At 37.1% G+C, this 13,656-nt stretch overlaps 1 protein-coding gene across 1 annotated transcript; it reads right to left on the reverse strand.

The window, feature by feature from the left end:
- Positions 1-853: 853 nt before the first annotated feature.
- Positions 854-7,316, reverse strand: LOC139897889 (GBF-interacting protein 1-like). The gene is made up of 11 exons (XM_071880602.1): positions 7,000-7,316; positions 6,441-6,484; positions 6,085-6,187; positions 5,849-5,960; positions 4,934-5,211; positions 4,398-4,523; positions 3,963-4,254; positions 3,645-3,894; positions 3,077-3,211; positions 2,246-2,722; positions 854-1,489 (listed from the first exon to the last, which is right to left on the reverse strand). The coding sequence occupies exons 1-11, from the start codon at positions 7,157-7,159 to the stop codon at positions 1,193-1,195; spliced, it is 2,274 nt and encodes a 757-aa protein (XP_071736703.1). The 5' UTR covers positions 7,160-7,316; the 3' UTR covers positions 854-1,192.
- Positions 7,317-13,656: the final 6,340 nt, after the last annotated feature.

Raw genomic sequence — 13,656 nt, forward strand, 5'->3', positions numbered from 1 at the left:
ATATAAAGATATAATATATAGATACAAACATCCTAAAATAACTTTCAACCAAGGGCGAGAACCTTTTAATTTCATAGTTTTTATACATTTAAATGCAACAAATTACATGCAAATATTAATTAATGCTCATATTATTAACAATCATATATGTTCATTACCACAAATTAAATGTTAAACTGTTAATTATAAGAAGTCTTCACATGTTACACAAAGAAATATGCACTTGTGAACGGAAAACTATATACTTGATTACATAGGTAAAATTTAAGTTTTTTCGGACTATTTTATGTTCATTCTTACTTTCCATCAACAATGATGGGTGATTCAATCTACTTACATGTGAAAATCTTTGTAAATTAAAAGTTCTCGCAGTTTACGCCTTTTTGTGATTCTCGTTTGAGCTTTTGACTGTAATATATATATATATATATATATATATATATATATATATATACACACACACATACTAGTAAGTTCTTTGTCGTGCATACGCACGGCCCACGAAGTATAACCAGTGTATTGTCGAACAACTAACCAACGTATTATCGTGTGTTAATATTATGTTGATAATATATTTATTTAATAAGTTTCTAATATGAGTATCATGTTAAGCAGTAAATTGAATAACTAAAAGTTATATACACTTAAAAAGTTACTAATTTACACATGATGCTTCTAAATGCACAAAATTAAGCCTACTAAAACAAATATGCTACATGTGTTTATACCAAATACTAAAACCTAATTACAACAAAATTCGCTTTACAGGTAACACAAATAACCAAGCCCTCTAAAACATCATTCTTCTATAAAATCTCAAATTTTTTAAAGAGAAAAAAACAAATAAAACCATAAGAATCAAGATGAGAAATGAGCCTAATCAATCAACAATGAGAAAAAAGAACTGCACAAATCAGGCTTTACTAACTTATAATCGGTCATAATCAGTTACATGACGACTTTATCTTTTTTTTAATCTTCCAAAGAAAACCGAATGGCTAAATAATCCAACCTCCTATAGATGATTTACACTCAACTCCATCATTAACATCAATTTTGCTTCCATTTTTCTAACATATTCTGGACCTCCCCATCAAAAAAAAAAAAAGAAGAAAAAAAAATTCAAGATTGGGATTGTTTTTCTCTATCCTCTGCAATTTAAAAAAAAAAAAAAAACAAAATCGAAATTACTTCAATAATTATTGGGCCAGTTGATTTGGGTGGGCTGGGGCTGCGGATATGGGTTAGATATAGGTCCCGCCAAGTCAACACCACCAGCCATGGTCTGGGGATGTTGAAGAAGCGGGTGAATGGGCGCGGTGGTTACTGGTTGTCCTGCAGGGTGGTGGTAAATACTGGTAGTAAAAGTTCCATGGGGGATTTGTGTTGGGTGGTTGTATGCAACTTGACCACCTTGTTGAGGAAGATTATAAAAAGAGCCGGGTATGTCTCGACCAGGTGCACCAATCCAAACACCAGGACCTTCACTCTGCAAACCAGATTTAAAATATGAGAACCCACTATTATTGCAAAAAAAAAAAAAATAAATAAAAAAATGTATAATTACGAACATGCAAATTATCACATTTAAAAGTTAAAATACATATCTATTCATTCCTAAACTAAATTTTAATTATATTCTCAAAACAATACGGCTAAACGGAGATGGTTTTTCCTTATATGGATCGTTTCTAACCCTTTCCCTAGCCATCAAGAGGTCTCAGCCAGGGTTTTAGAACTCGGTAAAACTCGGACAGTACTCGCCGAGTTCTCGGTTTTAGAATCGATCCGAGTACTCGGTTCAATTACCCGGTCAACCTCAGTCAAACTCAGCCAAAAGTCGTGATTACACTGAAAAATGGTCAAAACTTGGTCAAAACTGGTCAAAGTCAAACTTGGTCAACATCCAAGTACGGCCAAAAAAGTGTCGAGTGGGAGTCGCGAGTTCTCCAACCTTGGTCTCAAGATCAAACCTCGCTAGCAGTATATTTTAGAGTGGACAGGGAAAGGGTCGAAAACGATCACAAGATAACCCGGTTAGACCGCGTACATCTGAGTAAAACCCTATTAGAAGAAGGAAAACGATCACAAGATAACCCGGATACACCACGTACATTTGAGTAAAACCCTATCGGAAGAAGAAACGGTTTCAAAGGAACCTAACTTTGATTTCAATTTAATTCATGATAAATATTCATATGAAATTGGAGACATAAAGATCACAGGTAAAGCACATGAAACTAACCTGCGCTCCAATAGGAAAGACATTATTCTCCTTGTACTGGGACCCACCAAGGTCTTCATTAGAACTAGAGTTACCACCAGTGGCAGCCGGGTTTGGATTATAACCTGCTGCTTGGGACGAACCATACAAACCAAACGTTCCCGGGACTCCAATGTGACCTGAGTTTGGGGTATTACTTCCCGACTTGTATTGCTGATGTGGATATTTTTGAGGTGACACTTGTGAACCATAACCACCTTGAGGTTGTTGGGGATACGCACCGTTGCTCAAAAATTGATGAATAGCTGGAGGTGGCATGTAAAATGGTGGATAATATGGTGCATATGGAATATAACCGGGAGGGTAATGTGGTAATTGTAACCCGGTTGGTTGCCTAAAGACAGCCAACGTTTGCTGAGTCACCGGTATGGAACTTTGCATTACTTGTGTAGCTAACGGTGTTTGAATAGTAGCTGACAACATTACAGAGTTCCCAACCTGTGTTTCGTACATAAAATTGTTAGAACTAGACCAAATGTTTGTATAATATAATAAATGTAATCTACAAGTACTTTCTCCGTCCCAAATATCCTAGTTTGACTTTCAAAGTCTTTCTATTTCAACTTTGGCTTTAGATAATTTTGTTTGTGTTATATAATATTTGATAAAAATTATTATACCAACGAAAACATGTTTAAAACCTAGTCCTCCATTTATTAGTAATTTAATCGGATATATTATATATAACAAACAAAAATATAAAAAGTCAGGGTTGAAAAAGAAGACTTCAAAGTCAAACTGGGACAGTTATTTTAGGCCGGAGTGAGTAACAAATAAGCCTAAAACGCAAACCTCTTGAGAAGATTGTGAAGGAGCATCTCCATTGTACTTGCCGGGTTGATGAAAAGGTGATACACGTCCATCATTATCCGGACCGGAACGAAAGAATTGAGGATAATAGCCTGATGGGTCAAATGGTTGTTGAATCTGTATGTAGAGAATATATACACAAATGGTTTAAAATAATTACCTCAAAACCTACACTAAATTGTTTAATACCAATTCCTGAAGATGATTCACCTCATGTAAAGGTAAAAATTCTGACACAAGTAATTAAAGATGTGTGGTTTTGTTATATTTAATGGGTAAAATGAGTAGGCTTAATGGAAACGAGACAAATGCAATATAATTATTTTATACTCAAAAATATATATAATATATAATTATTATTATTATTGTCATCATCATTGACCCATTAATAGTTTTATATGGAAAAAATCACTTCGATCAATTTTGACCCGTTACCTGACCTAACAGAGCTACCCATTTGTGCCACCTCTGAATTTAGGTTTATGTCCAACTGCCTTTTACAGAACTAATACTATATGTTACATCCAGAGTAATGAAAGAAACTACTTACAACAAAGCTTGGGACACGAGAAACATCAGGCACTTGAGACTCGTTACTTTCAAAGGGTGCCACCAGGCTGCCGATTATTGGTGGGACTAAGCCAAAGTTTAAGTTAGAAGAAGGAAGAACCGCTGGATATTGATGATCTGCAGTTGGAAGTGTAGTTTCTTCCTTGGACTCAATTTGTTCTGGGCCCACAATATGTGACATGTTATCAGAAGAATCTCCATCATCAGCAGTTATTAACACATCTTGATGTCTGTTAACAAAACAATTAATCAAAAGATATTAGAAGAAAAAACTAAGAAAAAAAAATATATATCTAACCTGGTGGGGTGTTCGTCTATATGTTGAACGATCTCATGAAAAGCCTCAGAAAGAGATGGAGTCTTGTCACTCATGGGCCCACTCAAGGAGATTGAATTAACACCAAACGTAGCATCAAAACTTCCAAACTGAAACCCTAGTTTATCAGCTTCAGGAACATGAAGGTGATTCGGGATGATAACATGTTGACCACTTAAAATCTGTGATTCCTTTTCAGACGTAGCATTCTTCGAATCGGTTTCAACAGGAATTGGATTTGTCGGTTTCGGTTTCCATTCCTTACCAAGACTGACTGTAAGAAAAAGCACAAGGGTCACTATATATAATAAAAGTACAAAACGTTGCAAATGTTATAAATAAACCACGTGATAGATTTTTTTTTTTTTTTTTTTTTTTTTTAAAAGACAGATAAATTTCGATCAAACGAGTCGATACCTTTTTGGAGCCCAATTGCTTGTTGTGGCCTGTTATTGTAGTTTGAAGGTGGCCCACCAATTGGTCGTGACGGCTCTGAAAGCAAATTATTCCCGTCGCCATGAAGTATGACGGCCTCAGTAACAGCTGTCATAAGAAGTTACAAAATCAAGACATAGTTTAAACATAAATCCATAGTTGTAAAAGTTGTGAGACGAGTCGGTCGGGACCTTGAGGGGACAGATCGGTCAATTCGAGGACGAGTCGGGCATTGACCAACGTTGACTTTTAGTAATAAATAAATTAAACATATACATTACACATAAATATATAAAACAAAATATTTCAAACACGGATATATGGCACATAAATATTAAAATTTTGACCTAACTTTGATTTTTACGGACTCAGACCCACTTTGACCCGACTTTTTAGCGTTGACCGACTTTTAAGGCGTTTCTGGGAGACTCGGGACGGGCTAGTCCCAAACCGACATGTCGTCCGAAATTTACAACAGTGCGTAAATCAATAGTCTTCAAGTGAAAAACAGTCCTCACATGCAGTTTTAATTTCAGCAGAGATGGTATTGTTGTCTTGGTCAACACGAGTAGGTTGACTGCCAACTTCATGCCTAATTATACCAGCAGTAAGTCTTGAATCCTGTGACGGCATAAGAATACGATCTGAAGCAGACAAATGAGCACCTGACTTAGGTGATTTTGTCTTGGAAACAGAAACGTCTCTACCAGTCGGGATTTTGTTTGCCTCCGCAGGTACAATACTAGTTTTTTCAGCAACTGGATCAGATTGCTTATCAAGGGCAACAGTGGATGAACTGCAAAAAAAGGGAGGAAATTTAATATGTAAGGATTTCAACTATGTATTTTGCATTATTACAATTAAAAACTCGCTACTCGGAAAGTAATCGGTCCGGACTTAGGAGGGAGTAATCGGCAACTCGGGGATTAGTTGAATTGAAATTGTTATACAACCACCCAAGGTAGCCCGGGAGCCTAGCATCTTTGTAAGAGGTCTCACGTTCGAATCTTGGAGTGGCCGGGGACAGAGAGTAATCCTGATGGGCTGCGTACAGTAGAGTAGAGTTTGGTGTTCGATTACTCGCGCTTCCGGGTAACCCGAATAGGGAAAACCTTAGAACAAAGTTATATGTGTAATTATAAGAAAACCATAAACATAAACACAAACTTTAACATAGATGTCTAAAATATAAGTATAATCGTTCATTTGTTTAAAACCTTTAAAGTTCTAGTTTAAATTCATATTCAAATGTTGACAAATTTTGACTTTGACCGACTTTGACCAACAAATCCAATTTTAACCCGTTAACCGACGTTGACCAATTAACGGATTTAGCAAAATCGGATCGATTTGTTCTTAAACATGAGTAATCGGGGTGTTTTACAACAGTGCATAGTAAACGAACAATAAGTAGATTCTAGTGAATGCCATACCTTGCAACCACATGTGTCTTATCCTGAGGTGCGGCACCATCACCTGCAACTCGACTAATTTCATTTTCCTTTGCAGATAACGTAGTCTTAGAACTGCCTGAATCTGATTTTCCTAAAAAAATTATCAAAATTATTATTTACACTTTACGATGACTAACATACATCATCGATTCAACTACATCTGTTCAAATTGAAATAAGTCGTTTAGATTGAGTGGATTCCGACTTGTGAATTACCATGAGATACGTGTCGAGATGAATAGTTCCCCCGCCCACCTCTATTTCCCCGTCCCTGCATCCCCGGTTTCCATCTCGGCTCTGTAGATTCTTTATTAGTAATCTACAAAAGAAATACATACAAAACGTCAAATGCATAACAAACATTTCACATTATAAAAACTAGTTAAGAGACCCTATAATATACATTACTGTATGAATGAATGATATCTCTATGGGTACCCACATCAGACAACATAGAAACCGAAATTATGGCTTATTCGAGCTTTATAGATCTTTATTACACTGTAATTAAGCACTAATCATAATTATAACTATTCAAAATTAAAAGAAATATATAAGTGCAGTGATCTTACCTCTTTCTTGCGGTCACGCTTCCTCCTTACTTCATGAAATGGATCTGTAAAAGTAAAAAGTAAAAAGATTTATGTTTCTTATCATTTATTTTAAAGACATAATATATAATATATAAACATAACACTAGGAGTAACTTTTTCAACTTGAATGCAAAACATATGACCAATAAAAATGGAACTCTTTAGGTACAAATTTTTAGTTATGTGATTTTCGAATTCAGATAGTATGTAATTTAAGCCCCAAAAACAAATGAAAATTGACACAATTGAAAAGTTTCGCTAAATTACACATCTTTATAATGCCAAACAGTGAGCTTTACTTCAAAAACAATACAAACTAAAATTAATTGCAAAACAAAACAAAACAGAATTAATCACTGCAAATAAACACCAACAAGCTACACGGCACAGAATTTGTAAAACCACTCTAACCCTAACCCTAACTACACTAACAATTATCACACATATACAATAAATTAAAAAAAAAAAAAAAAAAAATCTTTAGCCAATAATAAGCATTTAAACTGAAAAAAATGGATCTTTCAAAGATTATATATACCTTGTGATAAAAGCTTCTGGACAGTTTCATTCGGATCCATTGAACACTCTTTAAGCATTGCATAAATCTCATCTTCACTATGATTACCTGTGATCTCCTTAATGTTTTGGATTATTTTTCTTACGTTATTTGGAATAGAAACCCTAACCCCACTATTCATCTTTTTCCTTATTTGAAACCCAAAAATAAAGTAACAATCTTTATCCAAATTGATATTTAATTATTAATTAAATTTAATTTAATCAAAATATAATTAGAATACATAGATAGACATAAGTTACATAGATATCAAGAAAATGATTGAATAGATGAAGGGGTTGTTGTTAATTGGTTATGCAGAAATTGGGGTTTGTAGAAGAAGGAAAAAGATGAAGACTTTGGTTAAAAGGGTTTTTCAAATTGATCTTATAAAAAATTAATAGTAAGAGGCAAGGGGGAGGATGAACAAAAGGAAGTGTATTTTGAGTGTTGGTCTTTTTCCCTGTGTTTTTTTCTTTAATTTTTTTTGTTTTACTTTTTTTTTTCTTCACATTTTTCTTTTCTCTTTTGGAATTCATTGAATAAATGATATGAAAACTGCTATTTTTGGCCTTAAGTTTAGCTATTATCAAGGCCCTTCCCTTTTAATTTGGTTAAAGTTCACTTATTTTATTAGATGTGCTGTTTGTTTTTAAGATGTTTTTTGTTTAAAAATCTCTGAATTATAACTGTAAAGAATATTTGGTCTGAAGGTCTGTATGATAAATATTGAAGACTGTTTGTTTTTATGTCTGCAAAATAATTTAATCTCGTCTGCAGAACTTATAAGCACATTTCTAAATCTGCGAAATTCCAGACATAATAAGTCATCACTGTATCTTATGTATTCAGAAAACAAATAATATGTACTAAAAACGTCTGCGAACGCGTAGACATAAAACATAACAAGGTCTGCAGCCTATTGGTGTTGTAGACTATTTTTAATTGTTACGAAACTAGAAAAAAGATCGGCCCGCGCGATGCGACGGGACTTTTCGGGTTGCGTGTTTATATTTAACGTGACGTTATGTATATACAGAACCAAACAATGTAATGCGGGTGTGTTATGCATGGAAGATAGATCGAAATACTTTTCGTTTTTTAAAAAGCGTTTGTTTCGCGTATACCAAGTTGCGTTGTGTTCGTAAAATTATTTATGGTTGTACGGTGATGGTGGAAGAATTTAACTCGCGTCGAAATGGAAGATGCGGACCGACAAAAATTTTGGTGGTGTTAGTTTATGTTTTGAAAATAGTTTAATAAATTAACGATTTTGAACCCTGAAGAAATTGAGAAGTAAGGTAAGTTGAGGGGGGGTGTAAATTGTTACTTTGGGGATGGGGTGTCGTTTTTAGGATGGCGAATGACAAAAAATTAGTTTATGTTTTGAAAATAGTTTAATAAATTAACGATTTTGAACCCTGAAGAAATTGAGAAGTAAGGTAAGTTGAGGGGGGGGGGTTGTAAATTGTTACTTTGGGGATGGGGTGTCGTTTTTAGGATGGCGAATGACAAAATGGTGGTGTTCTTTTAGCATTATAAGGAAATGACATAGTCATTGACATATTGATATTTTCATAAAATATTTAGGTTCAATTTCCATAATAACACATCTTAGGTTATCAAGAAATGATCGTTAATGGTCACTAAATGTTTTTATTTTTAACAGCAGTACGGGATCATTCATGGAGAACTTAACCACTCACGCGTTCATTTCAATGCAGTTGCATAACCCGCTCTCGGATTGTGCCGCCACCAACTGTTGCCATGAGAAAACCCAGCCCAATTCAAGGGCATGGGCGGTAATAACCCCCCCCCCCCCCCCCCCCCCAAACACCCACACAGTGCTCGCGCAACGCGATGTGCGAAAGGCGCAACGCGATGTGCGAAATGCGCCCTTTGGTGAAATTCAATGGTCATGTAAATGTACTTGTGACTTGTGAAGGTTACTAGTACATACAAAACTCATTATATTCATTTTTCCGTTCTATATATATTTTATGACACTCTGGTTGAGATAATTCAAGTAATAAATGAGTTGACTCTTCATAAGAAAATATATTAAAATTAAAATATTTTTTATTCAATTTTATACACGAAAAATAAGCATTTTAATTTTATAATTTACTTTTGGTAAGATGACAATATTGCTTTTAATACATTACCCACACTTTTACGTGTGTAGAGTATTATATACTTGCGGGTTGCTACAATAAAGTAACTTTAAATAACTATTCATACACAAACTTTATTATTATTAACTAGTTATTGAACACTCGCTTCGCGCTGAGGGTTCGGTTTTCAATGTATTTTATTGCGTTTAATTTGTAAAATTATTTCATGACTAAAGAATAATGTCGTTGAAGCGCAACTCGAGTCGAACTAAAAGGTATAACCCGTGAAAGATTTAAATGTTATTTTAAATTAACAATATATGTCCATCTCCGCATTTAGCTATGTAATTATCGACTTTTAAAAATTTAACGCAAAATCAACATGTATGAAAAGTAACCCAAATATTTAGCGTTTTTTAAAAAGCGTCCGTTTTGCGTATAGTTAGTGACATTGTGTTCCTAAAATTATTTCGAGTTTAACGATGGTGTCGAAAAAATTTAACTCGCTGCGACCGAGAAGATATGACCCGTTGAATATTTGGGTGAAGTTTATTTAAGATTTTTTTATGAAAATGGTTATTTGACACTTTACCACCTGTTTGGGGGGTCGATTTGAATATTTGAAAAAGTGTGGAGGTCTTTGTTGGTGTAGTGAAAATTTAATTGGAATTTTCTTTTAAAAAAAAGGTGAAATGACAAAAAAGCTCATAGTTACTAATTTTTTTTTTTTTTTTTTGTCTATTAAGTAATATAGTAAATAGTAAATATAGTAATAAGCGATAAACATTTTTTATATGATTTTGTTTGTGTGTTAGATAATAAAATGTGTGACTAATGTCACGGACTTATCTCGATAAGCTCACGTGCGGCACTTAGTCTCTACTAAGTCAGCCTTACTCGGACCTTATAATGATTCAAGTAACCAAAAGAGAAAATATTATAGAACAAGTGGAATTGAAGAAAATACTTATATTGCTTGAGAATGCTTTACAAGAGAGAATGTTTGAGATTTTGAGGTGTGGTGTGCCAAATGAGACTACCCCTATTTATACTACTCCTAACATAAAATGGATGGCTAAGATTAATCTAAATCAATGGTTAGGATCTAAGTACTAGAAACTTCAAGTATATACATGGAGATAGATATTTCCATGAACATTTCATACCATTCCATGGAAGAACTCATGGGAAAGTTCTAGGGAGCTTCCATGATGTTCTTGGGCCTTCCATGAGGTTCTTGGGTTAAAACTCTTAATTAGGTCATAATCTTAGTGGGTTGGGCCACAAGCTTGTTGGGTTGTGACATTCTCCCCCACCTAAGCTCGCGACGTCCTCGTCGTGTGATCCTCGTGATACTTCTTGATTTTGTCTGTGAACTGCCACAATAAGTCTTCGGCTTCCCAGCTTGCTTCACTATCGGGCAAGTTACTCCACTTAACTAGGTATTCTCTATAGCTCGGCACACCTCGTCTCCGTACCGTTCGATGCAACAAGATATCTTCCACTTCACGATCGAACGAAGTCGCAACTGCCATTGGTGCTCGTTTGGAAACTCCTCGTTCTGGGTCTTCCTCGTCCCCATGATAAGGTTTTAGAAAACTTACGTGGAAGACTGGATGAATCTTTAACTTGGGCGGTAGTTGAACTCGATAAGATACGTTCCCAACACGTCCAATTACCGGGAATGGGCCTTCATATCTCCGGATCAATCCTTTGTGCACCTTCCTAAATGTTTTGAATTGTTGAGGTAAAAGCTTCACCATCACTTGGTCCCCAACTTTGAACTCAACATGTCGTCTTTTCTCATCCGCCCATCTCTTCATTTTCTTGGCCGCCTTATCTAGTGATGCTCGCGCCAAGTCGGCTTGTTCGTGCCACTCCTTCATTGTTCTATAAGCGGCTGGGCTGCTTCCATCATATGAAGCGGCCAAAGCATTCGGGGTCAATGGTTGGCGTCCTGTCACCAACTCAAAAGGACTCTTCCCCGTGGACTCACTCCTTTGCATGTTATAAGAGAACTGAGCAATATCAAGAAGCTTAGCCTAATCATGTTGATTTTCACTTACATAGTGTCGAAGATAGAGCTCCAATAGTGCATTCACCCTTTCCGTCTGTCCGTCTGTTTGGGGATGAAAACTCGTGGAGAAATTCAAGTCCGTCCCCATGATCTTAAACAACTTCGTCCAAAAACGCCCTGTGAACCTCGGATCTCGATCACTTACTATCACATGCGGTATCCCCCAATACTTCACCACATTCTTGAAAAATAGTTTTGCGGTTTCATCCGCGGTAACTTCGGATGATGCGGCTATGAAGGTACCATACTTAGAAAACCGGTCTACCACGACTATATTACTCCCACACCCTTCCGACTTAGGTAAGCAAGTAATGAAGTCCATGGAAATACTCTCCCATGGTCCTTTCGGTGTAGGTAGCGGCTGTAATAGTCCTCCTGGTTGGCGTTGCTCTATCTTATCTTGTTGGCATATTAGGCATGTTCGCACGTACGTCTCTACGTCGTCTTCCATCCTTGGCCAATAATAAGTGCCTTCTACTAATGCCAGTGTCCTCTTGATACCTGGATGACCAGCCCACTTTGAATCATGACACTCCTTCAAGATTGTCCGTCTAAGATCACCCCACTTAGGGACATATAACCGGTCTCCTTTGGTGAATAATAGATCACCCTTGAGCCAAAACCTTCGCGTTTTCCCATCTCGAGCCAATCCAACAAGGTTTTTGGCTATAGGATCATGCTCTAATCCCTCCTTTATACGATCTTTAAGGAAGAATTGTGGTTTTGTGATCGCTGCAACCTCCGCCTTACGACTTAGGGCATCAGCTACCACATTGGCCTTCCCAGGCTTATACTCCAACACATAGTCAAATTCGGCTAGGAAGTCTTGCAACGAGCTTGTTTGGGACTCAACTTCTTTTGGGTTTGAAAATAACTCGTTGCCACATTATCCGTCTTGATCACGAACCTTGATCCCAAAAGATAATGCCTCCATGTCCTCAAACAATGAACCACCGCTGTCATCTCCTTCTCCTGCACAGTGTACTTCCTTTCCGCCTCGTTAAGTTTTCGGCTTTCGAATGCGATCGAGTGACCCTCTTGCATTAGAACTCCTCCAATAGCAAAGTCCGATGCATCTGTGTGTAACTCGAACGGAATGGTCACATCCGGAAGTCTCAACACCGGTTCTTCCATGACCGTTCCTTTCAACTCTTCAAATGCTGCTTCACATGTCTCATCCCACAACCAAGCTTTGTTCTTCTTTAACAATTCTGTCAATGGAGCCGCTTTCGCCGAGTATCCCTTGATAAAACGACGATAGTAGTTTACTAAATCAAGGAAAGATTGTAAATCAGTAACCTTGGTTGGTGCCTCCCACTCTTGGATTGCCTTGATCTTAGCCCCATCCATCAGCAACTTCCCATCTTTTATTCGATGTCCAAGAAATTCCACCTCTTTTAATCCAAATGAGCATTTCTCTAGTTTCACATACAACTCATTATCCCTTAGTACTTGGAAAACTTGTTTCAAGTGCCTCACATGATCTTCCATGGTATCGCTATATACGACTATGTCATCTAAGTACACCACGACAAACTTGTCGAGGAACGGGTGGAATAATTTGTTCATCAAAGTACAAAATGTGGCAGGGGCATTGGTTAAACCAAAGGGCATGACTAGGAATTCATAAGCGCCATACCTCATCACGCATGTGGTCTTAGCCTCATCTCCTTCGGCAATTCGGACTTGATAATATCCCGATCTCAAGTCTAACTTGGAGAAGTATCTCGCCTTCCCAAGTTGATCGAACAAATCAGCAATAAGTGGGATTGGGTATTTGTTCTTGATAGTTACCTTGTTAAGTGCCCGGTAATCTATACACATCTGCAAGGACCCATCCTTCTTTCTTTGAAATAGTATCGGAGCACCATATGGGGATTTTGACGGTCTGATGTATCCCGCATCCAGCAACTCCTTGAGTTGTCTTCGCAACTCCTCCAACTCGGGTGGTGGCATTCGGTATGGGGCTTTGGAAGGTGGTTTTGATCCCGGCTCCAACTCGATCGCATGGTCAACCTCCCTCCTAGGTGGTAACTTCTTTGGTAACTCCTTGGGCATGACATCCTTGAACTCATCGAGGACCTTCTCAATTTCCTTGGGTACCTCTAGTTTTCCCTTATCTTCGACCGTCTCTTGCTTTGCTACCGCTAAATAGCATGTCTCATTCTTGTTGTACCCCTTCTTGAATTGCATGGCCGAAAGTGACTTGGATGCACTCTTGCTTCCACGTTCGGTTGACACCATACAAGTCTTCTCACCATCCAAGATACACAGTGAATTAGCAAACGGCATAGGGAAACCGCGTACCTTATCTAGGAACTCCATCCCAAGTACCAACTTGAAGTCGTCCATAGGCACGACTGAGAGATCAATCATTCCTTCCCATTCTCCAATCTTCACATATACGTCTTTAGCCACCCCACTAATCGGTCTGGCACTCGTGTTCAC

Source organism: Rutidosis leptorrhynchoides, chromosome 3, assembly GCF_046630445.1.
Source record: "Rutidosis leptorrhynchoides isolate AG116_Rl617_1_P2 chromosome 3, CSIRO_AGI_Rlap_v1, whole genome shotgun sequence".
NCBI lineage: Eukaryota > Viridiplantae > Streptophyta > Magnoliopsida > Asterales > Asteraceae > Rutidosis > Rutidosis leptorrhynchoides.

Excerpts from the sequence above, each read along its gene's own strand:
- LOC139897889 (XM_071880602.1), bottom strand. The coding sequence starts at position 7,159 with ATGAATAGTGGGGTTAGGGTTTCTATTCCAAATAACGTAAGAAAAATA. Across the intron at positions 3,895-3,962 it reads ATAGACGAACACCCCACCAG|ACATCAAGATGTGTTAATAA; the intron begins GTTAGATATATA and ends TTTTGTTAACAG. Across the intron at positions 1,490-2,245 it reads TCTTTCCTATTGGAGCGCAG|AGTGAAGGTCCTGGTGTTTG; the intron begins GTTAGTTTCATG and ends TCTGGTTTGCAG.